This window comes from Excalfactoria chinensis, chromosome 6, assembly GCF_039878825.1.
Source record: "Excalfactoria chinensis isolate bCotChi1 chromosome 6, bCotChi1.hap2, whole genome shotgun sequence".
In the NCBI taxonomy this organism is placed as follows: domain Eukaryota; kingdom Metazoa; phylum Chordata; class Aves; order Galliformes; family Phasianidae; genus Excalfactoria; species Excalfactoria chinensis.
In genome coordinates, this window is record NC_092830.1 from 668484 (window position 1) to 687607 (window position 19124).

At 40.5% G+C, this 19124-nt stretch overlaps 1 protein-coding gene across 11 annotated transcripts in view; it reads right to left on the reverse strand.

The window, feature by feature from the left end:
- Positions 1-19124, reverse strand: part of PCDH15 (protocadherin related 15) — a 597589-nt gene that overhangs the window by 89310 nt on the left and 489155 nt on the right. For all 11 annotated transcript variants that reach the window (XR_011904016.1, XM_072339847.1, XM_072339849.1 and 8 more), the window contains 2 exons: positions 10685-10990; positions 9136-9360 (listed from right to left, as the gene is read on the reverse strand). Coding sequence is in view for 10 of the 11 variants with exons in the window: in XM_072339847.1 (XP_072195948.1) it covers positions 9136-9360; positions 10685-10990 (531 nt within the window). In the remaining variant the exon portion in view is untranslated. The remainder of the gene's footprint in view (positions 1-9135; positions 9361-10684; positions 10991-19124) is intronic.

Below are 19124 nucleotides of genomic sequence, written 5' to 3' on the forward strand. Positions count from 1 at the left end.
ACTTTTGAATGCTTTTGTTTACACAAAGACTCAAAGTCAAAGCATAAAAAACCTAAAGCTTTCCCCCCTATCACAGTTTCCCTTTACCTAACGCTTCTGGCTTGGCATCACATTGCTCTTGCCAGGCAGCACATAAGAGCAAGACAGCAGAACTTCTTCCCTCTCAGAAAGATTAAGAATCTAAAGCACGAAGGAAGCGCATTATGGGAAGCATACATACTCAAATACTGACATTTTTGAGGACTCACACGTGTAGTCCCAAAACTAAATGAAGACTTAAGAGATTTCTTAATGCCAACTCATTTGTTATCTCAGACATCACCCTCAGCTCCAGCCACTTACAATTACACTCTGAACAAGACACATCAAAATAAAATCAGAAAGATTTGAGTGAACAAATGCTGACTGATCTACAGATATTATGAGAACGATGAACAAAAATGTTGGTGAGCTAAGATACCCATCAAGGAATGTCAATGAGGAGAAGGGAACGTGTGGGAGGAAAGGCATCGAGAAGCAAATCAATAAGTAATTTAGAAACCATTAAGGCAGTCACCAGCAGTAAAGCGCTAAAACCAAGTTAGGTGGTACCGCCAATGTGGGATGGCAATACACAACCAGTGCAGAAGAAAATATCTGCAGTACAGTACTCCCAGCACAAAATTAACTTGTAAACGTAAACAGGCTTCACAGATAACAACAGACTTTTGACTTGTGGGGAGAGGTTGGATACCAGGGGGAACTTCTTTACTATTAGGGTGCTGAGGTGATGGAACAGCTGCCCAGAGAGGCTGTGGATGCCCCGTCCACCCCTGGAGGTGTTCAGGGTTGGGTTGGATGCGGCCCTAGGCAGCCTGGGCTGGTATTACATGTGGAGGTTGGTGGCCCTGCCTGTGGTGGGGGGGTTGGAACTTCATGATCCTTGAGGTTCCTTCCAACCCGGGCCAGTCTGTGATATCTGTGATTCTGAAATGCACATTATGGACTCAAATGACTGCTTTCTTTGTATCATTGCTGCCCCCCAACACTACCTACAGTGCACACAGAGGAGAAGCTAGCCTAGCTCAGCCCATTCCACACCTCCTCCACCATGGAGCCACTGCTATTTCTGACAGGCACAAACCAGAGAGGTGCCAGTGCTCCTCTGTGACTTTGCACTGGATCCTACAGTCCCATCTGCTGAAGGATCCCCAGTTGCCTGTACGAAAATAAAACCCTACGCTTCGTAAACACACCCTGAGCAGCAAAGCCTGAAACAGTCAAATATGCCAAGAGCTGCCGTGGCAGTCCCAAGACATTTGGGCAATTCTTCTTGCCAGAAGAAGAAAAATGCACTGGGATTACAACACAAAGAAGTTGTGATGGGATCAGGACCTGGCCCCTGCTCACTTTACTCAACTACAGCTTTAGCTTGTCACTGCCCCTCTATTTTAACTAACGGCAGGTAACATTAGAGTGAGAGATTTGACTGATTTGAGCATCATTAGTGCAGACTTTCTGAAAAATAATAAAAAAGAGAAAACGTGTTTTGGTAGAAACCTTGTTTTTCATCAGCTATCTTGACACAAACAGAAGTAATGCAAGGTGACACTTCAATATTATTTTATATATTCACACTAATATACATACGGATACACATCTGCATCTATCTATCTCAGTCATAATCATCTGTGCAAAAGCCATTTAATCATGCAGAAGGAATTCCACCGCTGCACTTCTTTTTGCAGCCTGCAGTGCACTAGGGGGCAGCCCTACCAAGTCGGAATGAAGCTTCTCCTCCTCCAGCCCATACAATGAAAATCAGTGCTTTACCCTCTCCCAGTTGTCATCCCGTGGAAACAGGCTTATGCCTTTTTCATCTAGTAGTCATTTTATACATTTGATAGAAACAGCTTGGTGGTTGTGTTTTTTTTTTTTCTTTTAGCTCCTGTTTCTTTCTGCACGTGGCCTAATTATAATCAAGTATTGATTATTTATTAAAATAGCTGCAATTCTGTAGCGGCAAAATCCAGTCATTAAGCAGCTGAACAGTTCCAGAGGGATAAACGCCCAAACAAAAGACAGCAAGCTCAGTGGTACTGCTGATGTTTCTAGACCACTTAGAGTCCGTAAGAAGATTTTTACCATATCAACTGAACATGAATGCGGGAGTGCCAACTTGTGAGGCCTGCACTACAAACCCAGTCTTGCGCTAAGCTGCTCTTTCTTCTCGTCTCTCTCCTCAGCTCCTAAACCAAAACTTCCACAGTTCTACAAACAAACACTTTGTTCTATTTCTGATCTATTGACAAAATCACTCTAGGTTGGTTAGGGAAATTAGCTTTGTAAATGTCATGTATTTGTGGACTGTTAATAATTTCACCAAGGATTTTTAAGTATATCCGTGGGGTTTACCTACGACTTTAGGACTATATTCTTTGATTATAGCTACTGGTACTGAGGTTTCTAGTCACCTGTATCTAAGTGTAAATAAACATGCCCTCACTATAAGAATCGGAATGGTATCTGAGCTAATAAATACATATCAGGCATTTACAGATAATCTGCAGCCTACTGGCTTTTATGATATGCAATAAACAGAAAGCAAAAACACCAAAAAACAATGTATCTTATTAAAAGTGGTTCCTACTTCCTCTAAACTTAAATGTATATTAACATAATTCCAGTAAGGGAGGGAGCAAGGAAGTTTACTTCAAAACATAACTGACAGCACACTAAAATGTTTGTACTTGCTCCATTTTTCTCCAGTTAGTTTACACTTGGTTTTCTGCTGCCCTTTTGTTTTGAACATCTGTCAGCTAAGTCTATGTGCACAATACAAGAGCTCAGAGCTGGTGGCTTCCCATCCAAGCTGCCTCCAAGCGTTCAAGTAGCCAGCAGAGGTTTCCAAACACCAGGGATTACCACAGAAACAGCACTCCTCTATTCTCCCCCTTCAAACTCTCTTCTACAGAGCATTTTTTCTTTTTATATCGATGTACTTGACAGCCATTATTCCTCTTGAGTTTTCTTTAGCCACTGAAAGATGTTTCTCAATGCAAAGTTCAAAATACCTTATTAAGGAGAATGAAAATCCCCTAAAGCCACATGAACTCATGGTCCTAAGGGCACCCACAGCCCCGTCTCCCCTTGGAGGAGATCATTCCCAAATACATCATTCCAAGGTGAGCACAACTCACTGATCAACTCACGGATGTTTAGCTCTAAAACTGGTTTTCCATATGCATTAGGAAGTTTATTATCGACAGTCACCTAAGCATTAAAAGATGTTCTGTTATTGCTTCTAACTCATACATAAGAGCATCCCTTCAAAGCTGTGACTAAAAAACCCACAAAAATCAACAGATATTCAAGCACCAGAAACTCTAAGACCCTTGCCACTCTATGCCATTTCCCAAGCTTCTTTTAATCAACACATGACACGCATCACCTTTGAGTTTCACGCATCTCACCTGGTATAATCATTCTCTCAAGGTACAAACCAACGTTTGCTAGCAAACCCTTCTTCAGGATCCTACATTTTCATCTGCCACTGTATTATTTCAATTTTCTATTTCCTTTAATTACAATGACATTAAGCCAGTATTTGAAAATTACTGGAACGAGCGATAGGATTACCTTTTGGATTTCGGTATCGGCCTCACGCTAACACACAAGGCCTGATGTTAGAGAATCAAGCAGTGTTGAGTAACTTTCAACAGCAAGTTGATGGTCTTTGTGATGGCACCGACAGAATAATGCAACAAACTGCATGAACTCATATTTAGTGTTTAGCAAGCCTTCAAGTAGCTCCTAATATAAGTTAAGGGATTAAGTTCATAGTGGAATATACGAGGCAACAAATGACTTCAGCAGGTGATTGAACAGGTAAGTTGGGATTGATAAAATGCAGTCCAACACTTCCCATTATGACATTAAAGTCACAAAAAAAAGTGAAAAATAAGTAAGTGGGCTGCCACTGTGCTGGACTGCCCCATTTACAAGGAAAAACAGGTTGGTTTTTTTACATGTTGGAAAAGAAACATTAATTTACAGATGTGAATGTGTTGAGAAAGAATTACTACATTTTATTTTAGACATATTAGAAGCCGGTGACATGTTTGACCTTCACTGACTCACTAGTGTATTTCACTTTCATGCATCCCTCATTACCTGCATTCTGACAGCAGATACTCATTGTTACTGCAATTCAATCCCACCAAAACAAAAAATCCCAACAATGACTTACTGCTGATCGTGTGCTCATTAGGAAGAAGACACAAGTGAAGCTTCCACTGATGAGCCAAAAGTTATGTTCCTGTCTATTGTTGATTCAAAACTTAGGTTGTAGGGGGAGGCGGTCAAGGAAAAGTTCTGCACCAGAGGGTGGTAGGGCATGGAACAGACTGCCCAGTCCTTCATGCAGCTGGTGACCACCCAGACCTCCAATTTGTCAAGATCTCTGCAAGGCCTCTTCATTCTCAAGGGAGTTGAAAGCTCCCCCCAGTTAAGTGCACCTGCAAACTTACTTTAAGCAAAGCACCCAAGTTGCTGATGAATACATTGCAGAGAACTGGCCCTAAAATTGAGCCCTGCAGAATGCCACCAGTAAGCAGCCACCAGGCTGGTGTAGCCCTATTCACTATTGCCTCTATGAGCCTGACCTGTCAAGCCTACTGCTCACCCATCCATCTCATTACGGTTGTGTCTAGCTGTATGCTGGGCATTTGGTCCAGAAGAATGCTGTAAAGAAACAGAACTGAAAACTTTACTGAAACGCAAAAAGATGACACCAGCTGGGTTCCCCACTACCTCCACACAGGCAGGTTTCCCAGGTTACTTGGCTAGTTATTTCCCCAAGCAGCCTCAAGTCTGCTCTCCACATATGCGGGGCTAACGTTTGGATGGCAGTTCTCCTCCTGCCACCAGGGATTTTTAACCAGACTAGAAAACTAATGGCCACTTGACACAGGAGACTCTCGCAGCTCACAAGCAACAGTTCTAGGCAGGCACTTCTCCTATTGGTGTGAGCTGTGCTCTGGCTAATAAAAGGATCTTTGGACACTCAAAGAAAAAAAGACTATGAAATCCCAGATGACACATTTGTTGTAAACATACTGTTACTAAAAACATTGGCAGATAAAAAAAAAAAAAAGACAAAAACATGGCTCCAATCTCCAATAAAAAAGTGAATCATCTGACAGCAGTGAAAACAAACTAACTGAGCTCCCGAAGCCTCCAGCCTCTATTGCAGAGAAGCAGGAGGAGTATTTTAAATGGTGAATTTTCTCAGTGTTGTGCTTCCCTTGGAAAATTACTTTGACAGCTGTAGTTTGGGAATTCACCATCCCTTTGGACAAATGGGCATAGTCAGTTTTATCACATCTGGAAATTCATTCTACGATAACAACCCACTGGGATTAAGGCACGGCAGGAATTACATGAACTGTTTTGCTGGTAGAACTGTAATAGAGCATTACTAGCAACATACAGATCAGTTTTTATTTATTCATGTTGCTCTATCACTTTGAATCACCAGCCAGAGCTAATGGCTGCATTATACTATATACTCTGCTTGTAAAAGTAAAAAGTAATCTTTTCCCAGATTGCAGAAGGAGGAGGAAAAAGCAATTATAATAAGAAAGAGAGAAACTGATAGAAAAAATAATGATGGTACTACTGATAAGAGAAGGTCGTAACATGCAAGTTGTTTACAGGCCCCACGATACAAAGATTCTTACCATGTACATTTAGACACACATTATTCATTTAACAGTGGCGTATAAAAGAAAAAAACTCAGTCTTTTTTCTCCGAAGAAGCTTTACCACCATAGTAAATCCTAATATAAGCACAACATTTGAACAGTAATGATTCCGTTTCTCCCAGTACTTGGAAACATCTATAACAAGAGAGGGTGCTTCCTAGTGCAGTATGCACGACAGACACCCTTAGCAGATAATTCAGCTCTCTCATACTTTGCACAAATGCAAATCTCTGCTGTTAACATGATGAGAGAAACGAGGCCTTAACAGTGGCAAATAAATTGTCTCTTGGAGTTGCTTGTGTTTTCGTTTCTTAAACTACACTTTCAAGATCTAAAGAACTGCTTCTAAGTTGCAGGACTTTATATGTATATTCACATATATCTACATACACAAAACAAAGTAAGTTTTGCGTTCTTCATTACAGACCAGCTTACAACTATCAGTTAAAAAGAATGAATGCTTGTATAATCTCTCCATCCATCCCAAGATAAGACGACTCATCAGGACCTTCCAATTATAGTGAAAGCCTACGTAAGAAGAAATCTGAAGAAAAATGAAAACCCTCAGGCTGTGTGAGGTTCCAAAGTTGTGTGGCTTTTCTGTTTGTCTGCTTTTTGTTGTTATTTTATTTGCCTAAAGGAACTCCATGCCACTCACACTATTCCTCTTCAGTACTACCAACAATACAACAGCGCCTGATTTATAAATACAGGAAACCAGAGAAGGAAATAAATGAAATTTTGTTTTAAGGAGGCTAATAAAACTACTTTCTGGTTACATGCAGCTTTTTAAAGGCATAGTCGGGGCAGGATGCATTTCCTCACTAAACACACAGCTCTTTAATTTATCTTCAATTTCCTCTGAATAAAGAGTCGAAGTCATACATCGTAAAGGGCCACTTGGCTGCAGCAGCAGCAAAGAATGTATTTCAACACTGATGTGCAGGTAACGGATTAAGTTGTTTTGCAGTCTGTGCTTTGATCAAGTTCAAGGAAGGTTAATATAAACTATTTGTAACTTGTCACACCAAAGGCTGAGCGTCTAAAGAAAGTCACAGCATGTATTCACCCTCCTCCCAGCTACAAAGATCTCTGTGATTATGGGTATGCTGCACCGCTGCTCATTCACTTTTACATCACATAAATAATAGATGACACCATCAGATGTTGTACATAGTTGGTTAACAGAATCCTATCACAGAGGAAAAAATATAATGTTCCCTATTTAAAAGCTGGGCTGTTAAAAATAATGAATATTAATAGAGAAGAACAGGCTCAAGAGGACAGTATCCCTCATGGTTACATAAATTCCCTGCCTGGTCCAAATATTGTCTTACTGCTGGCTTCTGGTTTTCTCTTGTCAGTTTCGAGTCAACAAAGTCTGCAAAGTTGAGTTAACAAAACTGAGTTAACAAAGTTTGCATAGCTATTGTTATAGGGGCTACAATAGACATGCACTTGGTTTATTTCCTAATTTAAATAAAATGAAAGTACGTTTACAAGTAAGAAGAACACACTGCACTCCTATTCCAGAGCAAGCAGGCTCAGCAGGAACGATGGCTGCAGAGCTGTGGCAGGGGATGTGCATCCCCACACAGAAGCACCCAATCCCCACATGCAGGTTCTGTGCTGGGAGACTGTCTGGCAAAGATTACCAGTTTTAAAACCCCTATGATTCCCTGCACTGAAGTCTTCACTCAAAAAATATAAACCACACCCATGAAACAACAAATGTACTCAGCAGGAGTTTTCAATTCAGTTGTGCCCTACAGCAACAGCTGCAGTTATGACTGCAGAGGAATAAAAGACTGGTCTGTGATCAGACAACAGACAAGTGAGGGCTAGGCTGCTTCATACAGAGTCATTTATGCCACCATGCATTCAAGACCTGAGTCAGTATCCTAAAAACATCCCCACCAAGCTGCTGACCAGAGATCAGCATCCTCTATCAGCTTGCCACGATGTACTGACATTGGCCCTGTGCAGCATGAATGCTTCTGTCAAGAGAACTTCAGTACTGTGCCATCTCAGCACTGATCTGGACTTTCCATCCCCAGTCAAGGCACGTTAGCTCTCTCCCTTCTTAACAAGGGCAGATGAGAACAAACCCAAACCACACTGCAGCGTACTGTTGCTTTTCCATTGCTTCTCACACCTAAGGGCCAGCTGCTCTCCCTGTTCTTCAGCTGCTCTTGAATTCTAGTTGTCCTAGACACCCTTCTTTCACATAAGGTTCTGGTTTCAATCCCCTTTGGTTTTCCCCCCCCCAAGAATTCTGAATTTAAGTGAAGTTCCTCCATAGCCTCCAAATAATCCCTTATTATCGTTCTAGATCTTTCTTCTGATCAAGATTCTAAATCTACAGCACCTCTCTGATATGTATCCATTAACAGCATCTGTCCAACCAAGTGAGATATTAAACAGTTTTTTCCACAAGCCCTTCCCCACTCTTAAGAGCCACTGACAGCACCACTCTCCTACCTGCCGCCCATGGCTGAGACCTACACATTAACTTAACTCTGCAGTTATTCAGCTGACATAATTGATGGGTTGAAAAAGTCAGCCCTGAGAGGAATATGACAATAGTCAATCCTTTGCTGTTTTCTTCTACCTCTTTTCTTACTTCTTCCCCCTCCTTCTCTTCCTTTCTCATGTAAAATATAACCTGTTTGTATTCCCTTTCAGGTCCCTTTCTGGCCACAGCACTGAGACTAAACAGAATTTTCTAAACTATCCTTGGACACGAGTGCATGAACCAACAGAAGACTGGTGGAGAGCTACTACCTCTGCTACAAATACATGGATCCTTACTAAGCAGAAAACCATTATCCCCCCATTACTGGTGAGACAGCAGAAACAGAGGTGATGTAACTCATGGCATAAAAGTAATTCATAGCATGAGACCACTGAATAAGCCTGTTTCTTTGCAGCTCTGTATCTTCAAGACGCTGAAACTAAAATATAAGACTTAGTGTGCTACATCAGCACTCAATACACCTGAATGGTTCATAATACTACAATTTATGACAGCTTTAAATGAAACGTGATGGTGTCATTTTTGCAAACAATTCCATTAGGTACTTACTTCAATCTTGCAGCAGTTCTAAGGGATTAAATGTTTTCATGTTTGTCAGCTATTCCCGTACTTCACAGAGCTATGAACCAAGATTTAACTATGTAATTGCACATAGCAAAGCAATTATAGCAGTTATAAAGTGCATGTTTGACAGAACAAGTTGCTGTCAGAAAAAGGCAGTAGCTTCCCACAAGTGAAAAAGCAGGAAAGCAGACATACTGTGCCCCTGCGTTGTCACTGGGATGCCTGTAAGGGCTGTGAAGATGTTCTGTAATAAAAAGCAGAGGATGCTATCAACCAACCAGCTGCTCTTACCTTCACCCTCACTGTGACAGTAGCAAGACCTGGAGGCATAGTGCCCTTGCTGTCGAAGGCTTCCACAAGGAAGGTGAAAGTTGCATCTGTGTCAGAGAATGACTCATAATCCAAGGACTTCAGAAGAGATAACTCGCCTGTATACTTGTTCAGTGCAAAATACTCTAGTGCTTCCTGCGTCCGGATTCGATAGGTAACGTTAGAACCAAGATCAACATCTTTTGCCTAGAGCATGTCATACAGAAAAAGAAAAAATAATTCAAAGCAAACAAAACTCATCTTACAGGAACTGTAAATACATTTTGTTACATTATTCTAATACCTAATACTACCGTACAGTAATCCACTGGAGGTTATTCAATTAAAACATGCCACATGAAATGAGCACAGTATTCTGGGCAAGACTCAACATAAGCTTCTGTTCTTGGTCTCTTCCCTGGGCAGCCACTATTGGCCACTGCCAGGGAGAGGACGCTGGGCTAAGCAGATCTTTGACCTAACTCCGCAGAGCAACACTGATGGTTTTATTTCATACCAGTATTTAGATTTAGACAAAGAATATTAATTTTCATTAGGAGGAATATGATGCAATTGTTTAAGCTGTTCCTCTGACTTACAATTTGCCTGCAGACAGCTTCTCATTAAGGTATGCTGACCAAAACATCAGGAGGCTCTTGCCAGCTTATGGGAAATGAATTTCAGCTATAGAGATCCATCTTAAGCATGAGTTAGAACAACTAACAAGTAACTCTCATTTGGTTATGTTTTTCTGTTTTTATTTATTTATTTATTTATTTCCTGTAGTCAACGAAGAGAAGACACACCTCAGGTGCCCACTGCTATCTCAGATGACAATCTTGATATTCGGTTGATCACCCTGGAAACAACTACAAGCCTCCATTAATTACAAGGGCGGCTCTGAAAGTAATGCCTCCTATTTTGCTGTGTTGGCCCAAAAAATCAGAGGAGGATGTTGGCAGTATGGCAGGCTCTTGTTCATTGCTGATGAAAATGAATAGCTAACGGTGGTGATTATGTTGAAAAATAGTGTGTTGTAGCTATGATCTTGCTCTATCAATTACTGTCATTGTTCACTTTGTAGCTGCTGTAGTTTCCATGGAAAGAAAGAGGAGGCATTACTTTCAGAGCGAACTACATACAATGAGAGAGTAGACGTGTAGGTTTAACTTAAACGTTTGAATCCATTGAGACAAAGCTCTATCTTTCGCAACCTACATGAATGAACCTAGGAGCAGCATGATGAGTTTTCAAGCAGAAACCAAAAGCACATAAAGTAAATTCTGTAGTTTTACAGAACATTTACTCCAAAATGTGACAGTAGCAGCATTCTTCAATTTTATATATAATTGCTCTTCTTTCCAAGCAAGCCTCAACAAACTGACATCTAAAGGTCGTGAATTTTTCAGTCTAAGTATCACACCTGCCCTTATTTCGGCTTGCATTCTTTATTTGTCTCTCTGACAAATTAACTAAAAACATGCACAGTACATCTACAAAACGTTTTCTTCCCTTCATAACGCTTTCTTACCTCTATCTGCAGGAAGACAGTGCCAGGTGGTAGATTTTCAGGCACCAAGACAGAGTAGGAAGCATTTGTAAAAACAGGGCTGTTGTCATCGATATCCAGCACCTTGATTGCTAAAGTTAGTGTTGAACGGCGAGGGTCCACAGCTCCATCTGTTGCTTCAACAATAAGTTCATAATAGTCTCGTACTTCTCTGTTCAGCTTAACGGCTGTGTATATGCTGCCATTTGAAGTGATTCGAAAAAGATTCTTGAAGTTTGCCAGACTGTAATGAACTTGACCATTAACACCCGCATCTGGGTCTGTAGCCTAAAGAAACAGAAAAAGAGTATCAAGTTTTAATGCACATTGCATGTTTTTTATTATATGCTGTGATTTAGGCGTTTCACTTCTGCCAGTCATTACAGAATCCATGCTTAGACAAACGTAGTCAGCTAGAATGGACAGATACATTAAAAGTTTCCATTTTAATTAAAGTTTGTTAAATCTAATGATGTTTTAATCATTGATCTCCGAAGAACTACTTCAATTTCAACAGTTTATGTACCATGTTCTTCAAAATCAACATAATCAAATCTCACGCTCGCTCTTCTACATGCAGAAGATGCTGGTGAATGCAATAGATAAACCTTTAGATTTTGTCCAGTTGGTATTTGCTCTTCTGAGCATAACTAAGCCTCAGAGTTCAGCATCAGCTACGCAATTCTGGTTATTATGTAACTGCCCTGATAAGGACGGACGCAATTCATACTCATTTCTCCTAGAGGCACTAGAGCACAATTCCAATGCTGACCAGTTGTTTTCCTTCCTCTTAATTAAATTAAGGCATGATGAATAGGATCATGTAAATTTAACAAGGCCATTCTGTGAGAAAGGTATTCTCATTCATCTGACTCTGGAAGTGCGGCTACACACAACTGAGAAGACACGAGAATTTTATGTTTTGCTATAAGAACGCTAGGGAAATACCCATGAATGTGTAATTTGGGTGAAGGTGTTAATTTTAAGACATTATAATGAAGCCATTTATCTTCCTAAGAATCGATTAAAAGTTAATTACAAGTGTTAATGAGAACAACACCTCTATGCTTTTCCCCTGCACGACATCAATGCATCCTAACGGTCACAGCTTCATAATGACCAGTCTATGGAGAATCCTTACAGTCTTTCAACGTATGGTTGACCTACTCAGTTTACAATCAAATCTATTTCCTCCATGGCAATAACAGATTTGGGGCAGAAAAATCTCACTGATGACATATTGGAAAACTATCCAAAACCTGTTAGGGAAAAAAAAGTCGAAAGTACTATAACAGACAGGCCCACTTAAAGAAAACTGAAGCACAGGAAATGAAGAATAAATCACAGAGCTCCTGCTTAAGAACCTCCCAGGTGCTCCTGGATGCAGCTGGGGCACCTCCAACCTCTCCTCATTGTGCCTCCAGCCCCACTGCCAGCACACAAGAACTTAGTGCATACATACATTTCAAAGTCAGGTTCACGTCTTTGCAGAATTAAAACTTGTTTTGCTAAGAAAAAGCTGTAAGGAAATGCTATTGTTTACCCCGATTAGATTGTTTGTTGAATGTAAGATCTTCATTAATCACCATGATAGCCCTATGAACCTAAGAAGTGACAATGTACCCACTACAGACATAAAAGCTTAGACTATTTTCTAAAAGAATGACATCTCAAGGATACATGAAATGAATTTACACATTAAAACCTTTTCCTGGATCCTCTCTGTTAATGTGTTAAGTGTTAATGACAGAACCGAGTAAACCAAGCAAGATTAGGAAAGCACTGAGGCCACTTTTGTGCCCAATGTATCTCACCATGATACTACAGTAGCTTTCAGCCACTCCTCATCCTCACTGATTTGCACACAAGAAGTACAGTAAAAGTCTGAACAAAATTAGTCACAGCAGCCTTTTTAGGAAGAGTAGAACTTTCCACAGTGTTCTTGTTTAAGGAATGGAGCTCCACAAGCTGAGCTATTGCAGACTCAGATCAAGAATCTCTCCCCAGTGTTCCGACTCTGCCATCTGCTCCTGACTTTTCAAGACACTGCTTTCTGCAATTGCTCACAAAGTTGATATGCTAGAAAGCATGAAAGGATCCCAGACGTGGCACTTCCAGTGTCTTCGGCAACCACAGAATCACAGAATGGCCTAAGCTGAAAAGCACTACAGTGCTCATCCAGTTCCAACTCCAACTCACCAACCATCAGACCAGGCTGCCCAGAGCTACACCCAGCCTGGCCTTGAATGCCTCCAGGGATGGGGCACCCAATTTCCTTGTCTTCCTATAGCTACAACAGTGTAATATAAACCACAGATATCATTTTTTTCTCTGGGCTATGCCAACGTCTTTAAGCATTTCTTTCATTAGGTAAGGCCCACCAGAAGTAATAAAGATCAAGGTAAACACTAAGCATCAAACTGGTTGGATTTCTTTCTACTCCTCACAGTACAATCTCTTTCTCACCCTAGCTTCCAAAACCCTTAACATACCCAATGTTGCTGCCTAAAACTATTTCTTTTTCTCAAATAAGAAATGAAATGTGTGTATAATACAACTCCCCTCTAAAACTTCCCAGGACAACAGCTCTCCTCCTCCCGCACAGCAGCAGAATGTCAAGGCCAAGACAACTAAAAAAATCGATTCCTTTCTTCTTTGTTTTTCTGCTAAGAAAAAAACCCACAAAGATTTGCTTTCACCTAGTCCTAATCCAAGTCCCTCCAGCCCCTCACTCTTGCAGCTGTCAAAGGAAAGGAAGCATTGGACCCAGTTCTTCCCTTGGAAGGACAACACCAGGGTAGCAAACAAGAGAGCAAAGGAGCCTGAAGCACTCTCAGCTGCCACACAAGAGCACTCAGATTCCCACCCTGAAAATCTATCTACGCATTCTGCTCTTCGATCACTTTCAAGCACATGCAACACAGACCTGGTAAATCTAGGCAGCAAACAGCTTATTTCGCTAGTTTTCCCCTGCTCTTCTTCCAAGTGGTTCAAGGCAGACACGCCACACTGGTGTCACACAATTGGAGGTTCGGAATTGCCTTAAGTCACTGTGGCCCAACCAGAAGGGATTTTACTGTGATGGAGCAGCTTCTTTAGGAAGGTCTAAGTTAATTTACTTCTGTGTGTGCACCTATGAGTAACTTAGAAAAAGAAAACAGTGATATCTGTCTCCCCTTCTCAATGCTATTTACAAGAGATGCAAGACAAGACACATTCTCTCTCCTACCTCATTAAGTTCATTGAGAGACAAGAAAAGCACACTCCTATACAGACTCTCTAATGACTTCTGCTTCTGTTCTCATAACTCTCCAGATCTACATAACTTCTCTCATTTCCATCTTTCACATAGCCTTTATCTATATGTGGCAAGTGTGAATTTGCGTTACCAACAGCACTTCAATATTACTAAGACAATCTCACAAATACGAACCAACAGTAACAAATCATCTTCCTGCAACGCAGCTTGAAAATAAAACCCAGAATACAAACTATTTTCCAAAAGCTTACAAATACAATTCTGGGAGACCTGAGTATCGTTTAAAGGATCATTAACTCAAATATAATGATAAATGTTTAAACGCCAACAATATTAATCGAATCATTATTATTTTCAAAAGGAGCTTCCTACTAATATCCACAATTCTTGCTCAGGACAGGTAACAGTGGAATTTAAGCAGGTTAATTGAGGATTTACACTCAAATTGCTGGAGCTGGAAAACACCAAAACAAGGCAGATCTGTCACGCATAGATGCCTGTATAGTTCAAGCTAAGATGACAGATATTTCCTTTGGAACCACTCTTCCAGTTTAATATTTCCTACAGCTTTGCAGAGACAGCCCCATCATCCATCCCCACACCAGCAAGATCTCCCTTTCCAAGAAAGCCCTTCCAGCGGGGATGGAAATGGTGCAGGAGGATGCAAAGGACGCTGTCAGTGGGAGCTGGCTAACTGTCTGCAGGGAAGAAAACAGGATTTTTTCATTATTGCGGGTTTAAAAGATTTCCAAGCCCCTCATAGCAAATCAAATGTGAGTGGGAGTGCTAAATTGGATGTTGCACTTTCTTTTTAAAGGAGATGAGCAGTTGTGCACATAGGACTAAGCTAACATCTCCCGCATGCAGCAAGAAGCCACAGCCATTGGAAAAAATTCTGGCTCCGTATTTACTTAAGCATATCTTCAGCAGGGAAAATCAAGTCATTCTAGAAAGTTCAGCATTTTCCTTCTTGTATTTCAGAAAGGCTTTGTCTCTTTTGTTTATTTTTGCCCGCTTTTACTGTCTTCTGTTTTCAAATTTTCAAATTAAGGCCAGGCTGGATGGGGCTGTGAGCAACCTGGGCTAGAGGGAGGTGACCCTTCCTACAGCAGGGGGTTGGAATGAGATGGTCTTAAAGGTCCCTTCCAACACAAGCCATTCTATGATTTCATTCTATACTTAGAGCAACTTGTAAAGACATCATACAATACATTTTCTAATACTGGCGTATTTTAACCATTATACAAAATGGGAGAGCCTTTGATAATTATTTTCATAGCCAACGTTAATTTCAGTCCATCTGGATGGTGATTGTGGAAACCAATTAAATGAGACTCTAAATACAACTGCATAACAAGAACAGTAAAACATTACAAGCTGAACTCAAGCTACAACTACAATATAAATTAAATGAAATTCAGAAAGCCCATGACTGCAAAAGCACGATTTAATGGACTGGTGAGCCTCCTACAAAACTTAATCACGTTGTAACACTCAAAAATAGAGAAGCTTCCTTTAGGCTGGCACAAAACCAACTTGTGAATTTAGAGGCTTGCTCTGCCTGTTCTTACTTGAAAGATGAGTAGAAATTCTGCTTTTATGAGGAGTATGTAATTTGACAATGATACAGTCAAGCAGTTCAGAGATTCATCAATGAACGTACACAGTAACAAAACTGAAAACCAGAAGCTTATAATCCACAGATGGAACATTCTGCTTAAAATCTCCATATTGAAATGGGCTCCCGTAGATTTCTGTAATGGATTATTCTGGTGTAAAGTTATTTTTGCCATTTCTCCCGAGTGCTGGCTCTCTTCATAAGGCCACCTAATTAGAGAACATCAGATCTGAGCTGGATCTTAGCAGCCAGTGTTTGGATATGAAACCATTCATCTTACTATTCAGACTTCTGGTTTTGTTCTGTTGTATTCTCTTGTTCTCAAAGGGACACTTTACAGGAAATTCATTTTCTTATACTAGAGATTTCAAGGCCACAAAGTTTTAAAATGACATAAAAAGAAGTTACATACTTGACAAGTATGTTGAGAAAACTCTCCAGCTTGTACTTCTACCAGGCAGCCTTCAGAAGAGGAAATGCTAATCTAAGACAATTGTTCTAGTTGCCAAAAAGCATCAATAAAGAGGAACTGCGGCCAAGTTAGTCAGCCCAGAATAAACTAATATAATTTGCAAGCTCAGGAAAAACAATTTCTTCACAGTTCTAAACTGCCAAATCCAAACAGGCAGAATTGGCCATCAAAATACCAAATGGTCATGTACTAGAGACTGAAAACTATTGGCTGAGACAATCTAATATAGCGTGAGCTGAACTGAAATATGTGAAAGAGCTTAAAACAGACTGGAATTCAAGACGTTAAGCAGACAAAAATAGGAATTCCTACTATCAAAAATCCTCAGTTCTCAACAATGAGCTGCCATGAGTATGAAAATGGTTGAAATACTTCCCTGATAACAAATACAAAACCTTCCACTGCATTTAAGCACAACTGTTATCACTTTGACAACAAAGACACAAACATAACAGCAGAAACAGGAAAAAAGAAACAGTCTTTGAAATACACTTAGCTAAAAACGTCTCCCTATTTGCCTCATGTAATGGGCAGCAAAGAGCCTTTTAAACCTATTCAACCTCTGTCTCATGATCCTCTAAGTTTAAAGAACAGCTGAAAGGCAAAGGGAACACAGCCACAGTCATCTGCTGGGAAGCAAGTACTACACAACCCTTTGGGGTGCCAGCAGAAAGAAGCTAATCCTAGCCTTGCACTGCTAGTCTGAGATGGAAAAAAATCCCACAAACTGATGACCACATCTATCTCTTCTCCTGCTGTAGGCTTGGATTTAGGACTATGAACTACATCTTGATCTAAGAGGGTGAAGGAATTTGTTAACAAGCAAAAATCCAGACAGAAGCAACAAAGGCATGTACTTCTGTGAACGCTCACTTCCTCGTTTCTTCTCTCCATCGAAGCAGATGCAGCCTTAGTAAATACTGATAATATTCAAGTGCAAAATTGGTGAGATCCTAAGGGTAAAGAATGATACAACTAAGTTAAAACTACAAAGTGAGCACTGATCATGCAAGTTACAATTTTCTGCACTTCTCATTCCCTTTTACATATCACCCCTCTGTGTTACTAAGAAGTCACTTCCCATGGGCTATCATTCTGAGCAGAGCAAGCAGGAAACTATACATAGTAAACCAGAAGCAAATCCCAATGCCTGCACACAACTGTAAGCAGCATTTAGCCAAGCTGGCATGACGGTGCATGTTAAAAATACTGAGGGTAGACACTCTAGATGCTGGAACTCTGAGAAGCTGCAATCCCTTCCACTCTGATCAGTTATCAGCTGCTGACAAACCTGATGTGGGGTAGACAAGGGGAAGAATAAATGCACTTCCAAGAGGACCTGTGCATATATGTGACTTTCTGAAAATACTCTACCCTCTAAATGCTTTACCTGGGACGTCTCACTTAAAATTATAGAGGCCTGTACATGACCAGCATCTCTGCGAGGACTCAAGTCAAACAATGCTGAAAACCTTTTTAAGTGCTTCTATAGCTAGCCACATAGGCATCTTCCTTAATAAGTGTGCAAGAAAATGATACCAATAAAGGGCCTACCAAAATGACACTGTGGTGATCCTGATATTTCTAAGAACCTACATGGAAGTTAAAGAAATAAGCAACAAAAAGATAATAGGAAAAGCTTACAAATAATTTTGCAGTGCTAGGTCATACCTTACACATGTGGACACTGCACAGTCATACCTCTAAATGGCTATACAGATATATTAGTCAGACGCACACAGTGCAACCGAACACAGAAGTCTGAACTTCCTCTGGTTGTGGTTCATTTGCTACTGCACAGCACTCCCATCTAAAACTCTGATTAATTCTTGATAGATTCTCACTTTAAAATCCCATCAATCTGCTTATATTGCTTCTTATACGTCAAATCTGATCATCACGGAGCACTTCCCCTCCAAAGACAGGCTGAGGGAGCTGCAGAGTAACCTCACTGCATCCTTCCAGTATTTAAAAGGAGATTATAAAAAGGAGGGTAATCAACTTTTTACTTGGGCAGATAGTGATAGGACAAGGGGGAATGGTTTTAAGCTTAAGGAAGGAAGAGTTAGATTGGATGTCAGGGGGAAGTTCTTTACAGATAGAGTAGTGAGATGCTGGAACAGGCTGTCCAGAGAGGCTCCATCCCTGGAGGCGTAAAAGACCGGGTTAAAATGTGATGCATTATACACATTGCTGTGGTCACGGATTCACTCTGGGTATTTTTTACTTTAGAGACGCTGATTCTACTTCTCTCTTTCTGAAAGGCTTAATTCCATACCTCAACAGACTGTCCTCTCTGCCAGTAATTCTCCTCTTTTTAGTGGAGCTGTACTTTTCTCCTTTCCTCTACCTCTATTTTTCCTACCGTAGTCTAAAGGTACAGGAACCCTAAGAATTTAATTTTGAAAGCTGCTACTTCAAATACAGGTGAGGTGTTATCCACAGGGCAGGTTATATGTGTTATATTGCAGTAAGTCATACTCCCTTGTATGAGCTTTCATGTAGAAAACAAGAACAACGGTGATTTAGGTAAAATGAGATTCCTTTCTGGGCTTTCTATAACAAAATCTGGTAGCTCCTGGTAGCCTCAGGAGCATTCAAAGCAGTTTCCTATATACAGAAACACAGAACAATTTCGATGTAATGGCTCTCCAGAGGTCACTTAGTCCAACACAATAAGCTCTGCTGACACCTGTGAAATTTCAACTGAGCTTTGAACTGTGAAACTTGCAGGGCTTCCCATCTCATGCATTTAAATTAGGAAACACGTAAGAATTCACTAATATTTACAGAAAGCTCAGTTAGGAAACTGACACCATAATAATGTTCTGCTAGCATTCAAATGGGATAGCTGCTTCTGTAAACAACACATTTAAAGCGCTTCCATACCACTGCAGGCAGTAAAATGTCATGAAAGGCGATATATAGGCGATCTCTGTTCTCCCATACCTGCCTTACACTTGCTGTTCTGTGGTGGACAGATGCCTCTTGATATACACCAAAGTACTAGTTTACATTTATCTAACAAATAGGAAAAAAAAAAAAAAAAAAAATCACTTTTATGTAGAATTAA